Source organism: Pongo abelii, chromosome 16, assembly GCF_028885655.2.
Source record: "Pongo abelii isolate AG06213 chromosome 16, NHGRI_mPonAbe1-v2.0_pri, whole genome shotgun sequence".
Taxonomy (NCBI): Eukaryota; Metazoa; Chordata; class Mammalia; order Primates; family Hominidae; genus Pongo; species Pongo abelii.
Genome location: NC_072001.2, coordinates 51,526,752 through 51,551,018, shown reverse-complemented (window position 1 = coordinate 51,551,018; position 24,267 = coordinate 51,526,752). Strand labels below are relative to the sequence as shown.

The window sequence follows — 24,267 nt, the reverse complement described above, 5'->3', positions numbered from 1 at the left end:
TGGTATATTCCATCTGGCCTACTTTTGGCACTGAGGAGATGATATTAATCTTTGTTAATTGTACTTCGTACTCACTATTGCCTTTAGTCAATATTATCTGTGTGCTTCTAAATAGACTCCAGGATAGTCTAGGCATAATAGACATTGTTTCTGTGCTTGAAGAACAATTTATTACTTTGGGAGTAAAGGGAGTGGGGGGTTGGGCTTCAGGGATGAGATCTAGACATATAATTGTTTTAACTATATAACTACAATATAGCCTATGTAGGTTTTTGAAGATATGTCTGGAATTGTGTTTGTAGTATGAAAGATGGATGGATTCATCAGGGAACACTAAGGGAGATGGAACTACATATTGAAATGGAAAGATGGAAGAGCTGATATAAAAATGGAGGAAGTGTCTGGTTTTAGCGTGTGTCAAAGATAGCAGTGCGTGCATGAGTGAGGGCTGAGATGGTGAAGAAGAGGAGCTGGGTAGGAGGGTGGAAGTTGAAGGTATAGGTAAAGATAAGAGTCGACAGGTAGATTAGGCCTACCTGGTAGATATCTGAAGCTAATAATGAAATGTTTAACATTACAGAGAGTGAAGGTCCATCTTTGGGCTGCAGGGGAATAGAAATAAGCATGGTGAATATGAAAAGATACTTACCCATATTGTCCTAATGGAGTAGAAAGAAACTAGGAAGCCAGGAAAAAAGAACATGATATTAGTCCAACAATGAAATCACCAGGATTTGGACAAGGGATTTGCTAATGGAGTTGGAGAATTTAAGAGGAATTTCATCAGTGGGATGAAATAAAACTAGTGACTCCCCTTAGCAACCGGGAAACATCAAGTCATAGCTCAGATAGTCCTCTTCTGAGCTTACCATGCATGCTGTAGCTAAAGGCCTTTGTTCTGGCCTCCGTGAGTTCCCCGGGCCGACCTTGATGTTAGTGCTTTGTCTGTTGTGTAGATACTCTTTGTCTATATGCCTGTATTCCCAGACTGTAAGATCCTCGAGAGCAAAGACTGTGTCTTAGTCACTTTTTAAATATAGCTGTTTTGTTTATAATTGCATTGTGACAGGATTGTTGTTATTTTACCTTAAAATAAACTTTTCACTTTAGAACGGTTTTAGAGTTACAGAAAAATTGAGAGAGTTCCCGTACACTGTGGACACTTTACTCTGTTATTAGCATCTCATACTAGCATGGTATATTTTTTGTAATTAATGAACCAATTTTTTTTTTTTTTTTTTTTGAGACGGAGTCTTGCTCTCTCACCCAGGCTGGAGTGCAGTGGCGCGATCTCGGCTAACTGCAAGCTCTGCCTCCTGGGTTCACACCATTCTCCTGCCTCAGCCTCCCGAGTAGCTGGGACTACAGGCACCTGCCACCACGCCCGGCTAATTTTTTTTTTTTTTTTGTATTTTTAGTAGAGATGGGGTGTCACCACGTTAGCCAGGATGGTCTTGATCTTCTGACCTCGTGATCCGCCTGCCTCGGCCTCCCAAAGTGCTGGGATTACAGGCGTGAGCCACCGCGCCCGGCCAATGAACCAATATTGACGTGTAGTTAGTGATTAAAGTCCATTCCTTATTCAAATGTTCTGAGTTTTTACTTAATGTCCTTTTTATGTTCAGAATCCCATCTAGGATACCACACTGCATTTAGTAGTCATGTTTTCTTAGACATGACTTAGCTGTCACAGTTCTCAGACTTTCTCAGACCTTGACAGTTTTTAGGAGGGCTGGTCAGATATTTTGTAGAATGGCCCTTAGTGGAATTATTTGATGTTTTTGTCATGATTACACTGAAATTATGGGTTTTTGGGAAAAAAACCACAGAGATAAAGTTCCATTTTTATCACATAATATTAAGGGTTTCACATAATATTTTATCACATAATATTAAGGGTTTCACATAATATAGTATCAACATGATTTGTCATTGTTGCTGCAACTCTTCATTGCCTGGCTGAGATAGGATTTGTCAGGATTTTCCACTCCCCCACCGCTTTATACTGTACTCTTTGGAAGACAGTCAATATGTGTAGCTCACATGTAAGGAGTGGGGAGTTATGCTTCATCTTTGGAAGGCAGAGCATCTACGAAATTATTTGAAAGTCGGAAGCACAAGAGATTTGTCTCTTCTCTCCCATTTATTTATTTCTTCAATCATTTATTTATCAGTATGGACTTATGGATATTTATTTTTTACTTGGTGTTGTAATCCAATGCTGCTTTTTTATTTTTCTCCAAAAGGGTTCTAGCTTTGGCCATTTGGACTTTCTTCATTTGGCTCCTGTGTCCCTTGCCATGCTCCCCTCAGTGTGGATGTTTGTTTGGCACTTCCTTATACTTTCTGTCACTGCAAGATGCTACAGATTCAGCTTGTCTATTTCCTGCCCAGCCCTAGAATCATTTCCCAGGAGCCCTGATTCCTTTTATTGAATAATAGTATTAGCAACCAAGATCTAGGCATTAGACGTGCTCATCTTGGTCAGTTTTATTTCTTATCTAACACAGTGCCTGGCATATAATAGGCTCTCATTAAATATTGCTGAACAGCCAGCAATAATGGAATGTTGAGTAACTGATGGTACAAATCACTCAATGAAATATTATGTATCTATCAAAAATGATCATTAGATTTATACAATAACATAAGTGAAAAAGTAACAAAAAATGAAGATTGTAATAACACTCATGCAAAACAAGCAGAGACTTGTGCAAAAAATGCTAACATGGGGAACTAGATTTGAATTTTGGCTCCCCAGTTTATTAACAGTATGAATTTAGATGGATTAATCTCTATGGCTCAGCTTCCTCACATTAATTATAATGCAATAGTAATGATACAAATAATAACTTATTTCATAGGAGTATTGTGGGGAGGTAAATGAGTGCTGTGACTGAAATAGGATAAGCACTCAATAGATATGATTAATTTAGTGATTATTGTGAGGCTGATGGAACTATGGTGTTTTGTCTTTGTTTCCCAAACCCTCAATGATGTATAACATTACATACATCGTGATCTCTTCATCTCTCTTCCCAATCTTCTGTAAGGAATATCTGGAGCTGGATCATTTCAGCCATGGTAGTCTCACTCTCCCTTCCTAAGAATTCTCATAGTGCTTCCTATTTGAAATGATTGCTCAGCAATGTTTTTATGTTGTCTGGGGTTCATCACTACCCTTTGTACATACATGCTCCTCCAGTCCCCCGACCATGGCTCTCAGGAAAGAGGCAGCTTGAGTCCCTCTCATGAGCCCTTCAGTGCACAACCAAATGTATCTCAATAGGTTAATTTAATTTTTAAAACATGTTGATTTGGCAATCATATAGGTCGAAGCATGTAGAGTATCCAGACTTCAATAAATGTTAGCTTTTCTCCTGTTTTTTTTTTTTTTAAACTTTTATTTTAGGTTCAGGGGTACATGTGCAGGTTTGTTATACAGGTAAACGCGTGTCGTGATTGTTTGAGGTATAAATTATTTCAGTTTGTTTCTTAATCATATTTTATTTCCATAGTCACAAAAGAACAAGAAAATTAAAAAAAACCTTTGGGCTGTTAAAAAAAAAAAATTGTTGAACAGCTTTGTGCTTGTGGGCAAGGTGAATAGTCCTGATGTACCTGGTTGTGGACCTGGCAGTGAACTTATCGGCTACACAGGAAGAGGAGCTATTGATCTTGGATAAATTGAGTTTGAGATGGTAACAAAGCATTTAATTCTAAATGCCCTGAAAACAGGAACTGAAGAGAGAAGAAAAGAGACAGAGTGGAAGAAAGGCAGATAGGGAAGGGGAGATGAGGAAGGGAGGGAGAGAAAGAGGGAGAGAGAAACAGATGGACCATGGCTTGGGAGGAAAAGATAATAGAGTCACCAATCTACTGGTGATGGAGAAGGCAAGAAGGGGATAAAGCTCTTGCAAACCAGCATAAAATCTGTTATTCATTCTGTTCCTTTTCAGATTACTTTCATCTAAAAAATAAAAAAAAATCCCAAACTGCACAAAGTAGGTTAGAGTGGTTGGCTGGCTTGCATCCTCAAAGGAGGAAGCCAGAATTGCCCATGTCCCAAGCAGTGTCGACCCAGACAATCCAGAAAAGAGTTTCTGGGTCTACAGCAGCGGTCTCCAACCTTTTTGGTATCAGGGACTGGTTTTGTGGAACATAACTTTTCCACGGACCAAGGGTGTCGGAGGGATGGGGGGATGGTTGCAGGATGATTGAAGCTCATTACATTTATTGTGCATTTTATTTCTATTATTATTACGTTGTAATATATTATGAGATAATTATACAACTCACCATAATGTAGAATCAGTGGGAGCCCTGAGCTTGTTTTCCTGTGACTAGAGGGTCCCATCAGGTGGTGACAGGAGTCAGTGACAGATCATCAGGCATTAGATTCTCATAAGGAGTGGGCAACCTAGATCCCTCCCACACACAGTTCACAATCAGGTTTGCACTTCTATGAGAATCTAATGTTGTCCCTGATCTGACAGGAGGTGGAGTTCAGGTGGTAATTAGAGTGATGGGAGCAGCTGTAAATACAGAAGAAGCTTCACTTGCTTGCCTGCCACTTACTTCCTGCTGTGTGGCCCAGTTCCTAACAGGACATGGACCGTTACTGGTCTATGGCCCAGGGGTTGGGGACCCCAGTCTAGAGAGCCAAGCTGAAGCTTAGGGAGGTCATAGAAGCTGTTCTCATTACCAGGGTTTGAAGTTTTGTTACCCAGGTTGCATTGTGACTGGCAGATGGACTGGAACAGTCACTTGAGGTATTCACATCACTAATGGGAGACTTGACTTCTGACTTCAGTGAAGAGGGCCAGAATAAAGGCACTAAAATAAAGGGGGAATATTTGAAAGGTTCGTCAGAGTAGTATGGGCCCCTTCATCAGACAGTACTCAGGTGTCTTTTCTTTTTTTATCTTGATAAGAAAATTGTCAAAGAGCAAATAAAATCATGATGTGTAGTTCACAATACAGGCAGCTCATTTATGTATTGTAATTGTTTCATGATCTATCACATTTTTTATAGTGGAAGTTATTTTAACCTGGGAACAGTAGAATGTTAAGATATTAACATGGGACACATTACATGGGAAGTTGGGTGTCCTTTGTTGTATGAGGGCATATACCTTTTGATCCCCTCTAGATTTATACTTAAGGGGCTAAATCATAATTTTTTTCCTTAAAGGTTAAAAAAAAGCAGTTAATGGAGCAGGGTCAGCTTCATTAGCCCTTACCTAGTGCTTAGTGTTCTCCTTGCCCAAGAGTTTAATCACTAACAAATATGTTGAGAAGCTAACATATATGAAATAAGAACCTCCTGACCTTGTTTTTATTACCTTATTAACCTTTTCTGAAAAGGAGTTTGCACTTTGCATAGGAAAACGGAAAGGCTATCTTGCTGTAAGAGGCCAAATTGCAGAAGTGGGCTCTGGCTAAGGAATGTGGACACACTGCAGACATCTTGCACAGAGGCCAAGTCTTGCAATGATGTGGTCAGACGTGGTAGAGGCCAGCTGTTTGCTCCGTTGAGAGAGGCTTTTGCCAGTCCACAGGATCTCTGAGGGCTGTGTTTAACTGAATCCAAGTATCAAACCTGCTGAGACTCACTCATCCCCCAGGTTGTTTGGAGTTGGGTTCTTACAGAGCACAATATTGAAAGTAACTGGTAAGAGAAGTTACAGATAAAGACTTAGCTATTTAAAAAAAATGTAACATACAGTGGTGAAGTGGAATATAAATGTATTTTCCCTCTTTCCCCTATAAACTATTAGAATACAGGTAAAAACAGTTTATGCTGGCTGGGCACGGTGGCTCACAACTGTAATCCCAGCACTTTGGGAGGCAGAGGCGGGCGGATCATGAGGTCAGGAGTTCGAGACCAGCCTGGCCAATATGGTGAAACCCCGTCTCTACTAAAAATATAAAAATTAGCTGGGTGTGGTGGTGTGTGCCTGTAGTCCCAGCTACTCGGGAGGCTGAGGCAGAAAAATCTATTGAACCTGGGAGGTGGAGGTTGAGGTGAGCCAAGATCACACTGCTGTACTCCAGGCTGGGCGACAGAGTGAGACTCCATCTCAAAAAAAAAAAAAAAAAAACAAAAAAGCAAAAAAAACCCCCAAACAGTTTATGCTATGCTTTATCCTTGGTCTATTGATGGACATTCTATGATTTGTGTTACTTATGTCACCATGAATGCTACTGGATGAACTATCATCTTGTCCTCTAAGTACACTTTTGACTTAACATAAGGTTAGGAGAGCGTGCTCTAGAATCAGGCTTCTTGAGTTCAAATCTCCATTACACACGTCTAAGCTATGGGACCTTGGCCAGGTTGTTTAACCTTCTTAAGCCATAGTTTTTTTTTTTTAGTGTTAAACATTATAACAATAAAAATTACCTCAAAGAGTTGCTATTAGGATGAAATAAAATAATATGTCTTTAGCACTTAGCAAAAAGTTATGTCCCCTTTGAATTTTAATTTTTTAAAATTTGTTGAATGTTATTGCTACTTGCACAGAGCTTTAAATCCGACTTCGTGTGTTTGTGTTGGAGTGATGGGGGTTGATGGGGATGGCTCATGAAGTGAAAAGAGAAAGAGGTATGGATGCTATACTTTCATTGACCCGAAAGAGTAACTTTATTAAAGATTTACCTTTCTTGTACAAGCATTTTTTATTGAAACCTTATAACTAAATCTTTTATTATGGAAATAATCCAGCATGTCTCATTTAGAGTTTACATGTTTTGGTTCTTTCCAACTTCAATAAGACATTCATTTATTTCCAGAATTAGAGCTGTTTTTTTTCTGTGTATAAGTAAAACAAATGTCACGCAGCTTGTTTGAACGAGTTCTATTGGTTTGCAGTTTCTTAAGACCAAAAGCAGCAGAGGAGAAATCTTACATGTTTCAAATACTTTGCGTTGAGCCACATCACATAGCATTTAGAATGATTTAAGAATGAATGGCAACACAATTAAAACAATCATTGTCATTTGAAGGTATTGGTTGAAACAACTGAAATTAAATAACGTATTACTTGTGAATGATAAAGTTTTAAAACTCATTGAAAGTCAGAGGATGCAAATAAAATAAGTCCAATCCAAAATTATAAAGAACCTTAAGAAATACAGTGAAATGAAAATGCGATGCACTAATGAAAGGGAATGGTGAATGAATGAAACAAGAAGTATCCTGTTTCAAAGATAAGACGTTCGTACTTTGAAAGTCGAGTTATTGCTTTAAGTGAAAGACGATGATGGAAATAGAAGAGCATATATTTTAAAATGAACAGTGTGGATGAATATTAGAGAAGAAATCAAGAGAACTCTCTCTCTGCTTCCCCAGGTTCTCATCTCTTAAGGTAACTAGGTTGAAACATTTCTGTTTTTTGTTCTTCTCATATTCATCTCCATGATACCATCTACCATGTTTGTACCTCTGTATCTAGATTTAAACAGTACCCATTGGTTTCTTGCTTTGAAAGATGGGGACTTAGCTCACTAAAGTATCTGTACCCTTTTTCTCTCTTCTTCTTCACAAGTTTAAAATATAGTTGTAGTATAACTTTTATTTATAGGTTATTTTAAAACAATGTAATATATATATGACTCTGTTTCTAGGATCAGCTGCTTTATTGACTGCCACACTTTTCCTCCCAAATTGTTTCCCGAGTTATGTCATCTGTCTCATTACTTTTACTCTTGTGAAGGTTTACAACATTTACATTTTCTTTTGTAACTATAGTAAATTGTAAAATCTTCCATGTTTTGGCTGTAGATTGATTCTAAACATTAAAAAAAAAGAATGTTTATATTACCATGCTTTTTCAAATACCTTGGAAAATCTTTAGAATATTTTGCTTTGTAGGACTGAAATAGTTATTCTGGACCCTTTGTTTCTGAGCTTCTTCATCTTGTGTGTGTGTTACGACATATACATTTTTGTCAGACACTATGTCTGTGACATATTATGTCAGACAGTGTATGATTGTAGTAAAAAAAAAAACAAAAACCTTGTTATGTCAACCACAGGGCACCCTGCAAAGGCTCAGGAGTGCTCTGACACTATTCCAGGATTTGGTAGGGATTGTACTATCTCCAGCGGAGCTGTTCTAATGGGCTGTTGCTGGAGAAGGTTTGAGGTGGTTGACTTTGGCCTGGATTGTCATTTCAAATTGAGAGAACTTTTATAATAAAAGTTTGGAAGGTTTGTGTGTTCCCCTCTACCCCAGCTGTCTACCCTGACTTCCTCTCTCATTTTCTTTTCCGAGAATTTGAATTTCCCCAGGAACTTCTGGACACTCTGAAGTTTCAGGCATTACTTTGTCATGGAGGGACAAAGGGTTGAGAGCCTTTGACTTAAAATTCTCCATAACATCTTTCTTCCTTTATTCCTTATGGTTCCACTGGCTGAGTAACCTAGGTCAGAAGATGATTCCATCAGGATGATAATGCTGCATTGCATTTTCATCATCTTTTTCATATATGAAGCTTTCATGTCCATTATTTGACATATATACACACAAGGGAGACATTTCATTATGCCATTGTACACAGAAATATACTGAGCTCACACAGGCTCTAACATCATGCGCATATTTCACCTCTATCCAATCATTTCCTCTCTATCCTTAGAGAAGGCCTGGGCTGCTGGGTATGGAGTTAGGGCCCTTTCCTTGGCTCCTCCAGCTTTCTTCCTAATTCCGTTTCTGACCTCAGCATCTGTCAGTGTGAAGCATCTGTGGTGCCCTGCAGGGTGTTCCAGATTTTCTGGAGCAACAAAAGGAGTAAAGGACATAGCAAAGACCTTACGTTGGTTCCCAAACCTGCATGATGTTGAAGTAGTGAGTTCAGAGGAAATGTGGGAGGACTATGTACTGTTTCACATGGTCTACATATACAAAGAGAATGTGGGAGTGTACCCTAACTGAAAATACATTTTAGCTATACAGTTATTTTTAAAGGTTTATGCTTTTGGGGTTACAGTGTTTATACCAGTAAGCTTTGGAATTGCTCCTAGTTTGTGAAATTGATTGCAAAACATTTGACCTTCCTTATTAGCCCTTGATCACCAGCAACTAGCATCAATGCTTAGGCCCTCAGGATATGGCAAAGTAAAACTAATGGTTGCTTCTAGGTCTCTGTGTATTATGGTCTCTGTCCTAGTTTCCAGTGTAGAAGTCATTGGATCCTTACTTAGTTGCTCCCTGAAATTGTTAAATGTGGATCATCTGGATTCTGAATGGAGTTTCTACTCCAAGACATGTGATGAACTGTCTGTAAACAAGAAACCCAGAGTGACACTGATTTTATTTTCTTGTAACTGCTGTTATCAAGTGTGTTTCCATACTTTTTTTTTTTGGAGACAGAGTCTCACTGTGTCGCCCAGGTTGGAGTGCAGTGGTGCGATGTCAGCTCACTGCAGCCTCTGCCTCCTGGATTCAAGCGATTCTCGTGCCTCGGCCCCCCAGGTAGCTGGGACTATAGGTGCGTGCCACCATGCCAAGCTAATTTTTGTATTTTTGGTAGAGATGGGGTTTCACCATGTTGGCCAGGCTGGTCTTGAATTCATTACCTCGAGTGACCTGCCGCCTCGGCTTCCCAAAGTGCTGGGATTACAGGCGTGAGCCACCACGCCTGGCCTGTTTCCAAACTTTTGCTAAAGAAATATTTACATGTTTTGGCCTTTATTTTTTCTGACTCATGTCAGAGTTTGCATTCCTGTAATTTTAGTGAAAGAATATGTAAAATTATAGAGGTGAGATGGGCCATAGGAAAAAAAAATATATATATGGCTTCAAAGAGTAGAAATGTAAAGTCTTATGTGCGTTAGATTTTATTACAACCTTTCTTAACCATATTGGTAAGAAATTTATTGTTTAAGTTTATTGTCTAATTTAAGACTTGTATGGTTTCATGAGTTGTGACAGAATGTGCTACATTTTATATCTCTGGTTTTTATTTCCCTGATGGGCCATATGCATAGGTGATATTAAGGGCTGTCCCTGTTGATATTGCTATGTTAGTGTCCCAAGCTACCAACCCAGCATTGAGTCTCATGAGTTTGCTTTATCTGTCTGCCAGGAATCATCTTGCTTTTATAACTCAGGAATATTTTTTTCCTTTTATTTGGCCATCTCTTCCTCTTCTTCTTCTTTTTTTTTAATGTATGGAATTCTTCTGTTTTTGTTTTAGACCCAATGTCTGTGGATCACGTTATAATGCTTACTGTTGCCCTGGATGGAAAACCTTACCTGGCGGAAATCAGTGTATTGTCCGTAAGTAAATAGAAAACTTGTCATTCTGCATGTCCTTCTTTTGTTGTGTTGGTTGCATGGGGAGCCTTAGAATGTGGCCCTTTGTAACTGTACTATTAATCTGTTGATAGTAGAGCCTTCCAGCTTTAAGACTTTTCTACCTTTCCAGTTTGGGAAATACATCAACTTGGTCAAACCCCTGTCAAAGTTTAGTCACGGGGATGCTTTGCTCAAGGTTGTGTCATTTACATATGTTGTGTCTGGCTACACAGACTATCTAATTACTTTGATGGGAGTTTGAATGAAAGGGTATTATTGCTGCTTTTCTTATTGTAATTTCTAACTTTGTTGGCCACCCACAGGCCTAACCAAACCCTGTACATTGAATTTGAGTGATTGAGGGACCAAGAGCAGACCTGACTCTTAGACAGAGGGGAAAGGGAGGAGATAGAGCACCAGATGAAGATCAGTGGAAAGACTAAGAAAGATCTCAAATGATAACAGAGGTTCCTCTATTGATTTCTGCTGGCAAGGCAAACTTCCAGATTTCTCCGATATCCCACAAATGTTGAGTGACAAATCACATGCCAGACAAGGTGTTCTTTAATGGAGACACCAGAGTCAAATTTAGTCATGATGCCTGCCCTTCATGAGCTTTTACAGTTGTTGTACCTATGAAATAATGTCCAGTTTTCAGAAAACTCCAGTAGTATAATGGGGAAATTTAGAGCTGAAGAGACATTAAGAATCACTTAGTTTACCTTCTCACTTGGCTGACAGTGGTCAGTGGAGTATTCAATAGACTATATTGGCCAATATTTGCTTCATGACCTGAAAAAGTTTAACTGTTTCTCAATTCTTGATTTTGACCAGAAAGCATCTCCTTTATTTGGCACATTATGGTTTAAGACCAAAATTGGATCACTAAAAGAAAAATATAATGGTATTTGGATTTTCTCAATGAACTTTATAATAGAACCCTTTCCTAGCGTTCTGTAGAGTTCTCTGAGAAATGATGTCTCCAGATATTTAAATAAATGTTTATTGGATCTTTGACAGTTTGTTTCTTAGTCATTTCCAGTTTCCATCCTAAACTCTTTGGATGTTTGAATGCACTTTCTATCAAGTGTACTCTTTTAGCCTTGCATATCACGTTTGCACTTGCAAGGTTGTGCAGGAGCTTGAGGAAAAGATCATGCCTGTCATGACAAAAAGTAGTAACCAAGTGCTAGTCTGCTGATAAATATAAATCATATGCCATTTAAACTTACTGTTGTGACCACTAGCAGAGCATTTGGTACCAGCATGATATTAGTCTCTGGGTGGTATGCAAATGTTAGTATTTTTCTAAAGGATGAATGGCTTCCTGACTGTAGAATCAGTCAGTACTCTGGCAGTAGATTCCAGCATTCTTCTCTCAGACTGTTGATGGAATTCAGAACAGGATAAAAATTAAACATTAAACATTTACAACAGGCCGGGCGCAGTGGTTTATGCCTGTAATCCCAGCACTTTGAGAGGCCGAGGCGGTCGGATCACGAGGGCAGGAGATTGAGACCATCCTGGCTAACACAGTGAAACCCTGTCTCTACCAAAAATACAAAAAATTAGCTGGGCATGGTGGCACATGCCTGTAGTCCCAGCTACTCGGGAGGCTGAGGCAGGAGAATGGCATGAACCCGGGAGGCAGAGCTTGCAGTGGGCGGAGATCACGCCACTGCACTCCAGCCTGGGTGACAGAGCGAGACTCCATCTGAAAAAACAAAACAAAACAAAAAAAACATTTACAATAAAATTGGCTCCCAAGAGTAATAATGTAATTTTTATATCATTAAATCTTAGAGTTAATATAATAATATATTTCTTGTGATCATATAAATATGTTTAGATGCAGGATTTAATTTGTTTGTTTGGTTTTCTCTTCATAGCCTGTCCTGGGCTTTTGATGGATTGAGTGCTGTGGACTAAGCAAAGAGAGGTTGAGAACCACCGTTACTGGATAAAGGAGTTGTGGATTTTAAAGCCAGAGTTTATTTAGTTCAGTAGACTTGTTTTGAAAATGAGTACACCTGAGGCTTAAGGTCATATAAGTCATGACAGCAAAGTTCGTGAGGGACCTGAGAACCCAGGTTTCCTCATTTGGGGATTGGTCCCCTATAACAAATCGTGTTCCAAATCCATGTGCTAACAGACCTGTGGTTTTATTCACAGCCATTTGCCGGCATTCCTGTGGGGATGGATTTTGTTCGAGGCCAAATATGTGCACTTGCCCATCTGGTCAGATAGCTCCTTCCTGTGGCTCCAGATCCAGTAAGTCTAACGTGTCATTATATATAATATTATTTTATGTGGCTACACCCCATTTTCTCCTAAATTTGATTTTGGCTTTCCTCTTTCCTGCAATACATTTTTTCACGAGAACATCTGCCTTCTCTGTTCTGCCCAAAATACTTGGAAAGGCTTTCCTTCATCTGGCCTCTCATTTCGCTTCTTTACTCTTTATAGGAAAATTACCTATGGGGCATAGTTACTATGAATAGTATAAAGCTTATGGCCTTTTATGTAGGTATCGCCTTATTCATCTTTGTATCTCCAATGTAAACGCCATAAAAGGTGCTCAATGAAATGGTTGTTTAACGAACATTTTTGGCTCAAGAAATCTAGGCATGCTTCCTTGTGGTACTGAAATATGAATCTGATTAAAAACTTATTTAAGACTCAAGACCCCTGCTTTACAAGAAGAAAATGTAAGAAGTCATTATGGAAGTTTCTGGGGGTGATTTATAATGAAGCATAAACATATTTTTCCTTTCAGAATTTTGCCACTTTCTGTGATGCCAGATGAATATCCACAGTTCATTCTTCAGAGCCTTTTCTTGCTTGTTCTATTGTTTTTCTTTTGGGGGTTTGGGCAAGTGAGTCATAATTGGTTGTTTAAGAAGCTGAAGTTCTTGTTTGTATAAACAGCCCCTCAAAACTTTGACCATCCCCATGGCAAAAAACATAGGTCCCTTTTCCATTTCTTTTTGTCCGGTGAGAAAATGTATCCCCCTTATTGTGTGTCCTATTTTGACAAAGTTTTAAAGAAAAACATTGTGGAATAAGTGCATTCTCTTTTGTTTACTGCAAGTAGAGACTTCAGTGTGTCAAGGCTCATTACCTGTTAAGAGTCCGAACATTTGAGTGTGTCTCTCACAAGCCAATTAACAGGTTAGGGCAGATTGTCCTGTGTAGCACTCTTGGTGCCCTCTCGCCTCCCTTCGCTTCATGGATGAACACGGGGGACTCTGCCTGAGAGCTTTGTATACTTTTCTGGCCAGAGAGCATGCCAGGTCTGCATGCAGGGCAAGCTGGAAGTGCTGGGGGTTAGTGGACCTAGAAGTGACTTTTAACCAACAACAGATGGAGAGTGGTTGGATAAGTGCCTCAGCTTCCTTGCTTCTCAGTTTGGATAACCATGAGGTTCACTCTGCACTGTCTCCTGAAGTTCCCCAGTGGGACTGAACCCTCGCTGTTCACAGTGATAATAGATTTGATAATGTACTTTATTAGCTTCCTTCTCCTTTTGTCTCACTTTTCCACTCTCCTACGAGTGTTTCCTAGAATTACTTTCAGAACAAACTACTTCCATTTAAATTATTGTCTCAGAATCTGCTTCTGGTGGAGCCCACACAATAACAGCCACCTTTTACTAAATATAGCCAGTTACAATTGGGGTAGAAATTCCCCTATGGGCTGGGACTCTTGCTTATTGCACTGAATGTAGCATAGTTTTCCTTGATCTCAGCTTGGTGTCAGACATGCATCTTCCGAGTAACAGCAGGTTCATTCTACGTAGCAAGGGCCCCTGAACTGCAGGAATAGAACGAGGCAGAGAAGCCAGCTGGCAGCACATCTGGGAACATGCGGGACATCTCCGTCTCTATAAGGGTGACTTCCAGGCTGCCGATGAGGCATAAGCATCTCAGGGTTGGAAAAGAAGTGCATTTATAAAGTTGGGAATAGACCCCATCTCTCAGATTGGTTCCTGAACCAACTAACAACATTGCACCCCTCTGGGGGAAGAAATATAGCCAGATGGCAAAACTGGGTATTAAGTTTGGAAGGTCTTCAATGATAGTGTGAAGTGATAATGACTTCTCTATCGAGTAGAAATCATGAGATGTGGAGACAGGATGTTAACAAGACCCGAGGGAAAAGCCGTGGTCCTGGTAGAATCCAAGTTAACTGTGGGGTGTGATGAGTATAGTAATAAGGTCCTGGGGCCAGATTTAGTCTAGAGACTAAAATCCAAGACTGTGGGTGGTGCTTTCTGAGGAAGTCTGAGTCATATCTGTGGTACCTGGACATTAGACAAAGTCCCCAAGTAGCTTGTGGATGAGAGTAGTGTAAGGAGGAGGTTCTGGTTTCATCAGGATCTTTGGGGGTACTTGAAATCTTTAAAATTGTTGGCTTTGAGTCTCTCCACACTAATATTGTCTAAATGGCTTGCAAAATTAAAGGTGGCAAAATATTTTAAATTAAGGGTAGCTGGGGATGATCAGAATTCATTTCTCATCTTTTGGAGTGATGTTCTAGGGAACAGCTGTGCCATTCCACAGAACATCCTGATCACTTTGCTAACTTTCCTGCTAATAGAAGGACAATTCTACTCAGTGAAATGTTTGCATTCACTACATGTGGTTCTACTAAAAAGGATCAATTTAGATCACTGAACCAATTTTTCCTATGAAAAATTTTATACTTGTTATATGATAGGGATCAGGGAGGTCTAGGCAAGTCCTGGGACCTCAGAGAGCCTTAGTTTTCCCACTTGAATATGAACAGAATGGAAGAAGTGTTGTTCTTTCAGGTGGTTTTTGACTTGAGTGTCCTGTGACTCTGAGAATAGAAAATGATCTCTTAGTGACCTGAATCAGAGATTGCATTTCCAGGAGGTTCAAAGTACCAGCCAGTGATCTCTTGGACAACAGGAAGTTGTGGCTTCCCTTAGTGCTGGTGGAACTCTTGACACTCGTCATTCAGCACCAGGGCAAAAAGAATGATTAGCTAGACAGGGTCAAAACAGTAGTTTTTCTAGACTTTAATTCCAGCCCTCTTTAGGACTGTTCTTTGCTATGTCAGTCTCTGAGGCTAGAGATGGATTTTGAGCAATCCTAATTGTCATGAAGACCTGTCATGGTTTACTGATGTATGAATTTACTCATTCTTCTAATATGTGTATACACACATACAAATATGTATTAGCTTGTAACACTGGAATTAATAAACTCTATAACTTTACATATATATTAGTCAGTTTGGGCTGCTATAACAAAATACTATAGACTGGGTCATTTATAAACAATAAAAATGTATTTTTTTACAGCTCTAGAGGCTGGGAAGTCCAAGATCAAGAGGCCAGCAGATTACATGTCTGGTGAAGGCCTGTTCCTCCCAGATGGTGCTTTATGTGTGTCCTCACATGGCGGAAGGGGCAAACAGGTCTCCCAGGCCTTTTTTTTTATACGGATGCTAATCCTTTCATGAGGGCTCTGCCTACATAACTTAATCACCTCCCCAAAGGCCCCACTGCTCCATACTCTCCCATTAGGGACTAAGTTTCAACATATAAATTTTGTGGGGACACAAACATTTAGACAATAACATATATATATGTATATGTATGTGTATATATATGTTATTGTCTAATTATATATATAATTATATATGATACATTATAAAAATTGTTTCCTATAGTTTATATTTTGTAATTTTGTATTTTCTATTTTGTAATTCCTATAGTTTATATTTTGTAATTTTGGAATCTTATTCTGTTTTATGCTTTACACTTTTGTAAAGAATGCTAAAAATTAAACTTCATATTTTGAGATAATTGTAGATTTACAAACAGTTGCCTTAGTCTGTTTTCTGCTGCTATAACAGTATACCACAGACTGGATAACTTATAAACAACAAAAGTTTATTTGGCTCACGGTTCTGGAGGCTGGGAAGTCCAGAGCATGGCACCAATGTCTATCGAGGGCCATCCCACGGTGGAAGGCATCACATGGGGAGCAAGTATGAAAGACAGACAGAAAATGGGGCGGAACTCCCGAGATGACCAACCCGCTCCAGAGATAATGGCATAAATCCATTTATGAGGGCAAAGCCCTCATGACCTTATCACGTCTTAAAGGTTCCACCTCTTAATATCATCACAATGATAATTAAATTTCAACATGAGTTTTGGAAGGAACATTCCAACCATGGCAGTTGTAAGAAATAATTCAGAAATATTCTGGGTATTCTTTATTTAGTTTTCCCCATGGTGACATCTTGCAAGACTATAGTATAAGAGCAGAACCAGGATATCACAAAATCAATACAGTCAAGATACAGAACATTTCCATCACCACAAAGAGCGCTGATGTTACCCTTTTATTGTCATTTTCCTCCCAACGTAATTCTCTCTTTAATTCTGACAGCCACTAATCTGTTCTACATTTCGATAATTTTATCATTTCACAAATGTTATATAAATGGAATCACAGAGTATGTAACCTTTTGGAAGTGGCTTTTTTCACTCATCAGAATTCTCTGGAGAGTCATCTAGGTTGTTGCAGTATCAACAGCTTGTTATTTTTTATTGCTGAGTAGTAGTACATGCTATGGATGTACCACAAGTTTGTTTGGCCATTCACCTATTGAAGGGCATCTGTGTTGTCATCATTTTTTTTTTCTTTATTGTTTGAACTAAGCTGCTATGAACATTTGTGTACAACTTGTGGTGTGAACACAAATCTTATGTTCTCTGGGATAAATGCTCAGAAATGCAATTTCTAGGTTGTATGATAGTTTCATGTTTAGCATTTTAAGAACTGTCAAATTGTTTTTGGAATCGCTGTATGTACCATTTTGCATTCTCACCAGCAGTGTATGAATGACCCAGTTTCTCTGCATCCTTACCGGCATTTGGTGTTGTCTTTATTTTTAATTTTAGCTATTCTGATTGCTGTGTAGTCGTCTCTTCCTGTGGTTTCAATTTGCATTTCCCTACTGGATAATGATGTCAAACATCTTTTTATGTGCTTATTGCCACCTGTATATCTTTTTCAGTGAAAGGTCTCTTTATATCTTTTGTCCACTTTCTTATTTTTAATTAAAATATTTTTTTTTAGACGGGGTCTTACTCTGTCACCCAGGTTGGAGTACAGTGGCACGATCTCAGCTCACTGCAACCTCCGTCTCCCAGGCTCAAGTTATCCTCCCACCTCAGTCTCCTGAGTAGCTGGGACTACAGGGGCACACCACCATGCCCCACTAAGCTTTTTGTATTTTTGGTAGAGACAGGGTTTTGCCATGCTGCCCAGGCTGGTCTTGAACTCCTGAGCTCAAGCAATCCGCATGCCTTGAGCTCCCAAAGTGTTGGGATTACAGGCATGAGCCACTGTGCCTGGCCTCTTTTGCCCAGATGCTAATTGAATTGTTTATTATTTCATTATTGAGTTTTAAGAATTCTTTATATACTCTAAATACTAGCTGTTTGTCAGATATGTGATTTGCAGGCATTTTATCACACTCTGTAGCTTGCTTTTTAATATTTTTAATGGGATGTTTCATAGAGCAAATGTTTTCAAATTTGAGTAAGTGTAACTTATCAGTTTTCCCTTTACTGGATCATGCTTTCAGTGTCAAGTCTAGGAATGCTTTGTCTACTCCTAGATTCTGAAGATTTTCTCCAACTTTTTTCTGATAGTTTCATAGTTTTATTTTTATTTACTTATTCTTTGAGACAGGGTCTTGCTCTGTCACCAAGGATGGGTAGACAGATTTTTCCCACTTTATCTTTTTTTTGTTTTAGCTATTCTAGTTCTTTTCTGTAAAAACTGTAGATTAATCTTATCTATATTTACAAAACCTTTTAGGATTTTGATAGGAATTGCATCAAACCTGTATATCAATTTGGGGCCCCTTACACTTTTCAGACCCCTTATACTTTGATCACATTTTCTCATTTAATTTAATTCAATTCAATGAGAGTGTCAGTAGGACTGGTCGCAGACAAAACCTCTCGGACACCGGTTTTAGGAAGGAAGGGGCTTTAATCAGCTGGGAGCAAGAGTTTGGGGCATTGGTACTCCCAATGCAAATCTGAGCTCTAAGGGTGTAAGAAGGCCAGCAGAACAATTCTAGACCAGTGTGTTAGCAAGTTTGAGGGAGTGCGGTGCAACCAAATCCTGAAAGTGTGAGGACATTCAGAGGAAGGGAAGGTGGTGCTTTAGCTAGTCTGGAAGAAGTCATCCTTGAAAAAGCTTTTCAAGGAAGTGTGGGATTTATATGGACTGGGAGGAGAAGCATGCATGGAATCTACTCAGACTTGTCCTTAGAAATGGTTGGACTCTTTGCTTTCTAGTCCACCCCTTATGGAAGCACCTTTATCACTACTGTCATTTAACTTGTCCTTCTCTGCAGCTTTTCCAGCTTGGCTAGATTTTTTTGTTTGTTTGTTTGTTTGAGAATTTTAGTGAAGTTTCTCTTCCAAGCTGTGTGTCTTTAGGCATCCCCAGACATCTGTTCACTTAAGGGAAATGCCATTGCTGTTATCTCTCCAAATGAAAATTGTTTTTATCCTGCAGTGACTCTGATTGTCTCTGTGGACTGTTGTCTCAGGTGTAGAGTCCAGAAATTAGTCTAGCTGTTTAATTTGTCTGTCTGTGCTTTTCCTAGTACCTAAATTAAAATCAAATGTTCATCATACAAATGCTTATGTGCAAATTGCTCCCAGTGTTCTTTCTGCCAGTTGTGCCTGCCAAGATGATGGCAGGTCTTTAGAGTCATTCCAAACCTAATGCATCCCAAAGAAAATCATTACCTGAGGTATTTAGATCCAAGTGCCAACCCTGCCTCTCTCTCATTCCCATAGCATGCTCACATTGTTCTCTTCTGATGAATCATTTAAGAACTAATCTGTGCTGGGCTGTAATCTAAAGAAAATTTCTTCTGCTCTTTCTGGCCAATGCTGCCAAATGAAAGACGTTCAGTAAGTCACTGTTGAATGACTGAAATGACTGACTGACATCTGATATGAACACAGAATTAATTTGGGATCTTTTATGGATATGGGGAAACGGCAACATTTTCTGTTAACTCTGGGTTATTGAGCCTTACATGAAACCCTTTACGGCTGTCTGCTTGTCTTCAAGGGCAGATCCTCACTGGGACTCTAGGACTCTCAGGGTTCACTGCATATGGCAGGGTCAGTGCACTTTGATTCCCCTAGTATTTTCAATTTCTAGTAAAATCTTAACACAGATTGAGTTTAGGAATATCTTCTGACTTGGGGTACTTAGTGCATCCAGTAAAGAATACAGCATCATTATGGGTGTAGGAGGAACCTCTAGTTTTCAGTTGGCTTTTTTAAGAGACGTAGAACTTGGTCTCCTAATTATGATACATCTAGAATTCTTGTTCAAATCAGCATAAATTTAGAATATGCATCAATGGCAGGACTGAATCCAAAATAAAACCAATTTGGGTATATATTCTCTGTAAAATATTTCCTACGTGTGCAGTGAAACTGCGTATCTAGTTCCTTCACTTCCCCACAGAAATCCTGAGCGACTGCTCCCACCTTTATCAGAATGTTTTATTCCCTCCTAAAGATCTAAGACTCACAATGAATACAAAGTTTCCCGTGGTAAACAAGGTGGCAAAGCAGGTGATTCTGAGCCTATTATCTGTGCTGAGCCTGCCTCCTCCCGGCTTCCCCCAAGGATTCATGCATATGGTTCCTTGATGTCTTCTTGTTTCACAAGTCTGAATGAGTGCTTTTATTTTGTAAAGAAAGAATATTTTATGCTGGAAAAGGTTTGCCTGAAAGGGTAAAAAATATATATCAGGGAGATTTTTTATTATATTGCATTTAATTGTAAACTTAACCATTCTTGCCAGAAAGAAGAATTCGTTCTGATTTTCAACTTGAACAAATAATGTAAAGTCACTAAACTACTGTTAGCTTTTTTATCTCAAAGTAGTTAAATGGCTTTGTTGCTCATGTGGGAATGGAAATTAGCTCTTGGCATGAACTGCTTTAATTGAAATCAGTTTGAAGGCTGAGTTCCTATGCTGCTTGACAGATGACATCATTTCCTGTGCTTTTCCCAATCCTCACTGTTTTTCTAAGATAGGATGAAGCTAAGTTTAACTTCAAATTTTAAAGCAACTATACACCTTTTAATGACCTACTTAGAATATTATTCAAAGTTTTCACTAAATCATTTTTTTTCTTTGTGTACATATAGACAGATTTTTAGTTAAAAAAGCATTTTGGCTGCGATGGTTTAACGGAATCATAAGAGCCTAAAATAACTGCAATCAGTTTCCGGGGTTGCTTGATTTCATTACTCCAACAAAGGAGTTATTTCTGCTTTCATACATGGGGAAACAAAGATAAAAATATTTTTAATAGCAACCTACTTAGTAGGGCTGTAGAAGTGCTTCGGACACAATGGACAACTTCTAAGTCTCAGTTTGGTCTTTGGGCATAGCTTTTGATGTCATCATCAGGCAGCATGAGTTAAGTAAATAAAAATTAATTTAGCACAGTTTTATACAGCACTTACATTTAAAGCAAGGTGCTACTCTAGGCACTTAAGGGGATATTGCATAATTAATGCTCATGACACTCCCCACTCTCAAGAAGTTTTTAAACAAATCAGGTGGGGCAAAATAAGTAAAAATAGGCTGGATTATATAATATATGCTTCAAAAGAGAAATATGAAGTAATTGGAAAGGAGAGAGGGCTCACATTTGGTTTGGGAGGTATCAGAAAAGATCAATGGAAAGAAGCAATATTTGAAATGGGTTTTGGAGATAGATAGGATTTCAGGTTTGAGGGAGAACTGTGTGTGTTGTGTTGGGGTTTAGGAGTTAGGGGCAAGGAGACAAAGAGGCAGGTAAGAGAGAGGGTTCTACAGAGGGACTAGGACAAGGAACGTGCCAGGTGTTTTGCATGGCACATAGTAGGCACTCAGAAATGTTTGTTGAGTGAATGAATGACTGATAAGTAGATCAGGGGATGGAGGGATAGAGTCATAGGACATAGTAGGCATGTGCCAAGGAGCCCCGAAAGACACCTGGGGCCATGCTGAGGGGGCCGTGAACGTGGAGAGATGGAGGTGGCTCTAGTTCAGTAGAAACAGGCCTTTGATGGTGTTTCAGTGTGTGGCATGTTCTTGAAAAGGCATTTAACTTTCAACTCGACCTAACTTCTTTGTGCCATAAAAGGGTATAGAAGATATTGGGTTCTGCACTTTCCTTCCCTGTTGGCAGGCTGAGATTTGTGTAGCTCCTTATAAAAATTGTCCCTTTCTCCACTTTTCAATACCGTGGCTGAGGATTCCTAACAAGGGGTAATGGACAGGGTGGCTGTTGGGAGGAATCTTTTATTTGCTCTGGAGAGAAGATTTGGCCCCTGTGCTTCAGGAAGAGTGAGCATAAACAGCAGATTTCTGCTTTTGTGTAGAAAAAAGACATTCTCTTCTCCTTAGCTAAAGTTATTGAACCTTCTTCCCTGAGAATTTACTCCCGCAACTTGGAGGACCAGACAGAATAAGCCAAACCTCCAAAGTCCAATCCTGGCTTCCATGTGTAGGCAGGTATCAACAAGGATTAGTGGTTAATTCAATCAAGCCTTGGACTGGGAAATAGCCTAGGATTTTGAAAGTGCTATTAGCACTCCTAAATTACTGACCTAAAGATAGCCTGAACACTGGAGAAATGAGAGGACTTGCCTGCGCTGTTGTCATTGCTCACTATGAGCCCGTGGCTGTCTTTTACTTCAGCCTCTCTGAGTGTCTCATTGTCTGGGGTCTAAGGCTGTCAGCCCATGGTCTTTCTACCCTGGGCCCTGAAATGTACACTTCTGTAGGTGAAAATGAGGATCTTATTTAGTTAGAGGTTACAGTTTAAACAAGCAGCTCTTTCTCAGGCAAATCCAGCTGTCCCTGCCATCAGGCAGTCTTGTTATTAAATGTCTTTGTAGGTATTTTCTTTTTTCTCTATTCTGCCTCTAAAATTTCTTTTAACAAAATTCTGTGGAATTTGCTACTCTTAACTGTTCCCCTGAGCCATCTACCTGGGATTCTAAATCTTTTCACGGGAAAATTATTGCCATCATAATCTTGTCTCATGGTTACCCAAGGCAATACTTTCTTGTTGGTATAAATTACAGAAATGACACTGAGTTGTAATTTCTGTTAAATTAAAGAAGTCATTTAGCACTATTAAAGTGAATGCCAAAGAAACAATTGCATTGCATGGTAAATGATTTTTTTTTTTTTTTCGCTCGCTCTGTCGCTCAGGCTGGAGTACAGTGGTGCGATCTTGGCTCACTGCAACCTCTGCCCCCCCAGGTTCAAGCGATTCTCTTGCCTCAGCCTCCTGAGTGGCTGGGATTACAGGCATGCGCCATTACGCCTGGCTAATTTTTGTATTTTTAGTAGAGACGGGGTTCCACCATATTGGCCAGGCTGGTCTCAAACTCCTGACCTCAGGTGATCCGCCCACCTTGGCTTCCCAAAGTGTTGGGATTACAGGCGTGAGCCACCACGCCTAGCCGGTAAATGATTTTACACACACAAATAATAATATGTTTAGCATTCTCAATTAGGTCATTATCGGGTAAAAATAGATGAATCCTGATAAGCTATTTGATTTTCTCTTCAAATAACTACAAATCAACTCCTGCGAGCTGTTGCAATCTATGCATTTAAGTTGCAAAAGTGAATTCTTCTTCTTTTTTTTCAAGTACAACACTGCAATATTCGCTGTATGAATGGAGGTAGCTGCAGTGACGATCACTGTCTATGCCAGAAAGGATACATAGGGACTCACTGTGGACAACGTAAGTACACTGTAGTTATAAGTATTCTAGATGTTAACCTGTTTGTAGACAAGTAGAATAAAGAGATAAGTGCTGATGGATTTTCTTCGATTACCTGGGACACAGCATGTTTACAAGTGTCCAGTGACCTTTACAGATGAACAAATCACTTACTCAAAAAACTTAGCACCAAATTTCCAATTGGAACCTTGGTTGGTTACAGGTTGTTTGATTCATTTTCCTCTCATTTACCTTCACCACCCTTCTTTCCTGATCTCCTTGATTTCTAGTCACCACCAAAGGAGCAGAATTCTTGTTCATTCCAGACGCGTACCTTCCACTCACTTGCTGAACTTCAACACTTGGATTTTCAGGAAGCATCTCAAATAAAATATTTCAAAACTCAGCCTCATCATTCTCTCCAAACATGTCCTTTATCTTGATTGGTGGTATCTGCATCCCTCTCATTTCCCAATCTGGATTCTGCTACTGAAGTGCTTATCACGTGGTGTTCAGTTTGAAGGTTCATTTGCACACACCATTTATTGTGTCTACTTTCTACCAGTCCCTGTGCTTTGCAGAAGACGAACATTCTTTTTAAAAAGCTTGTTTTTTTATTACTTTAAGATGAACATATATACCCTACAGAAAATTTGGAAAAGTTTAAAAATACAAAAAGTAAAATTATTCATGATTTCATCATTCCAGATACTATCTTCTAGACTTGTAATGCATACTTGGTACATGAGTTCTTACTGTATATATAGTTTTTGTACCACTTCTTCACTTAATATTTTATTCAAAGTATACTCATTTCACATTTTAAAATACATTTTAATGGTTGCCTAGTACTCTATTACATGGATGTTTGACTGTTTCTTTAGTGAATCCTCAATGGTGAGCGTTATTCAGGGCGTTTCTAATTTTTGCTTTTGTGTATATATGTATTAGGATTAATAATGTTATTATAAATAAACAAAAATGTAGAGAATGCCCTAGTGACCATCTATGTTAGTCTGTTTTCATGCTGCTGGTAAAGACATACCCAAGACTGGGCAATTTATAAAAGAAAGAGGTTTATTGGACTTACAGTTCCACATGGCTGGGGAGGCTTCATAATCATGGTGGAAGGCAGG

At 39.2% G+C, this 24,267-nt stretch overlaps 1 protein-coding gene across 2 annotated transcripts in view; it reads left to right on the top strand.

The window, feature by feature from the left end:
• FBN1 (fibrillin 1) overlaps nt 1-24,267 on the top strand; it is a 235,048-nt gene that overhangs the window by 22,482 nt on the left and 188,299 nt on the right. For both annotated transcript variants that reach the window (XM_063716643.1, XM_024232279.3), the window contains exons 3-5: nt 10,204-10,286; nt 12,477-12,575; nt 23,057-23,152. In XM_063716643.1, coding sequence (XP_063572713.1) covers nt 10,204-10,286; nt 12,477-12,575; nt 23,057-23,152 — 278 coding nt within the window. The remainder of the gene's footprint in view (nt 1-10,203; nt 10,287-12,476; nt 12,576-23,056; nt 23,153-24,267) is intronic.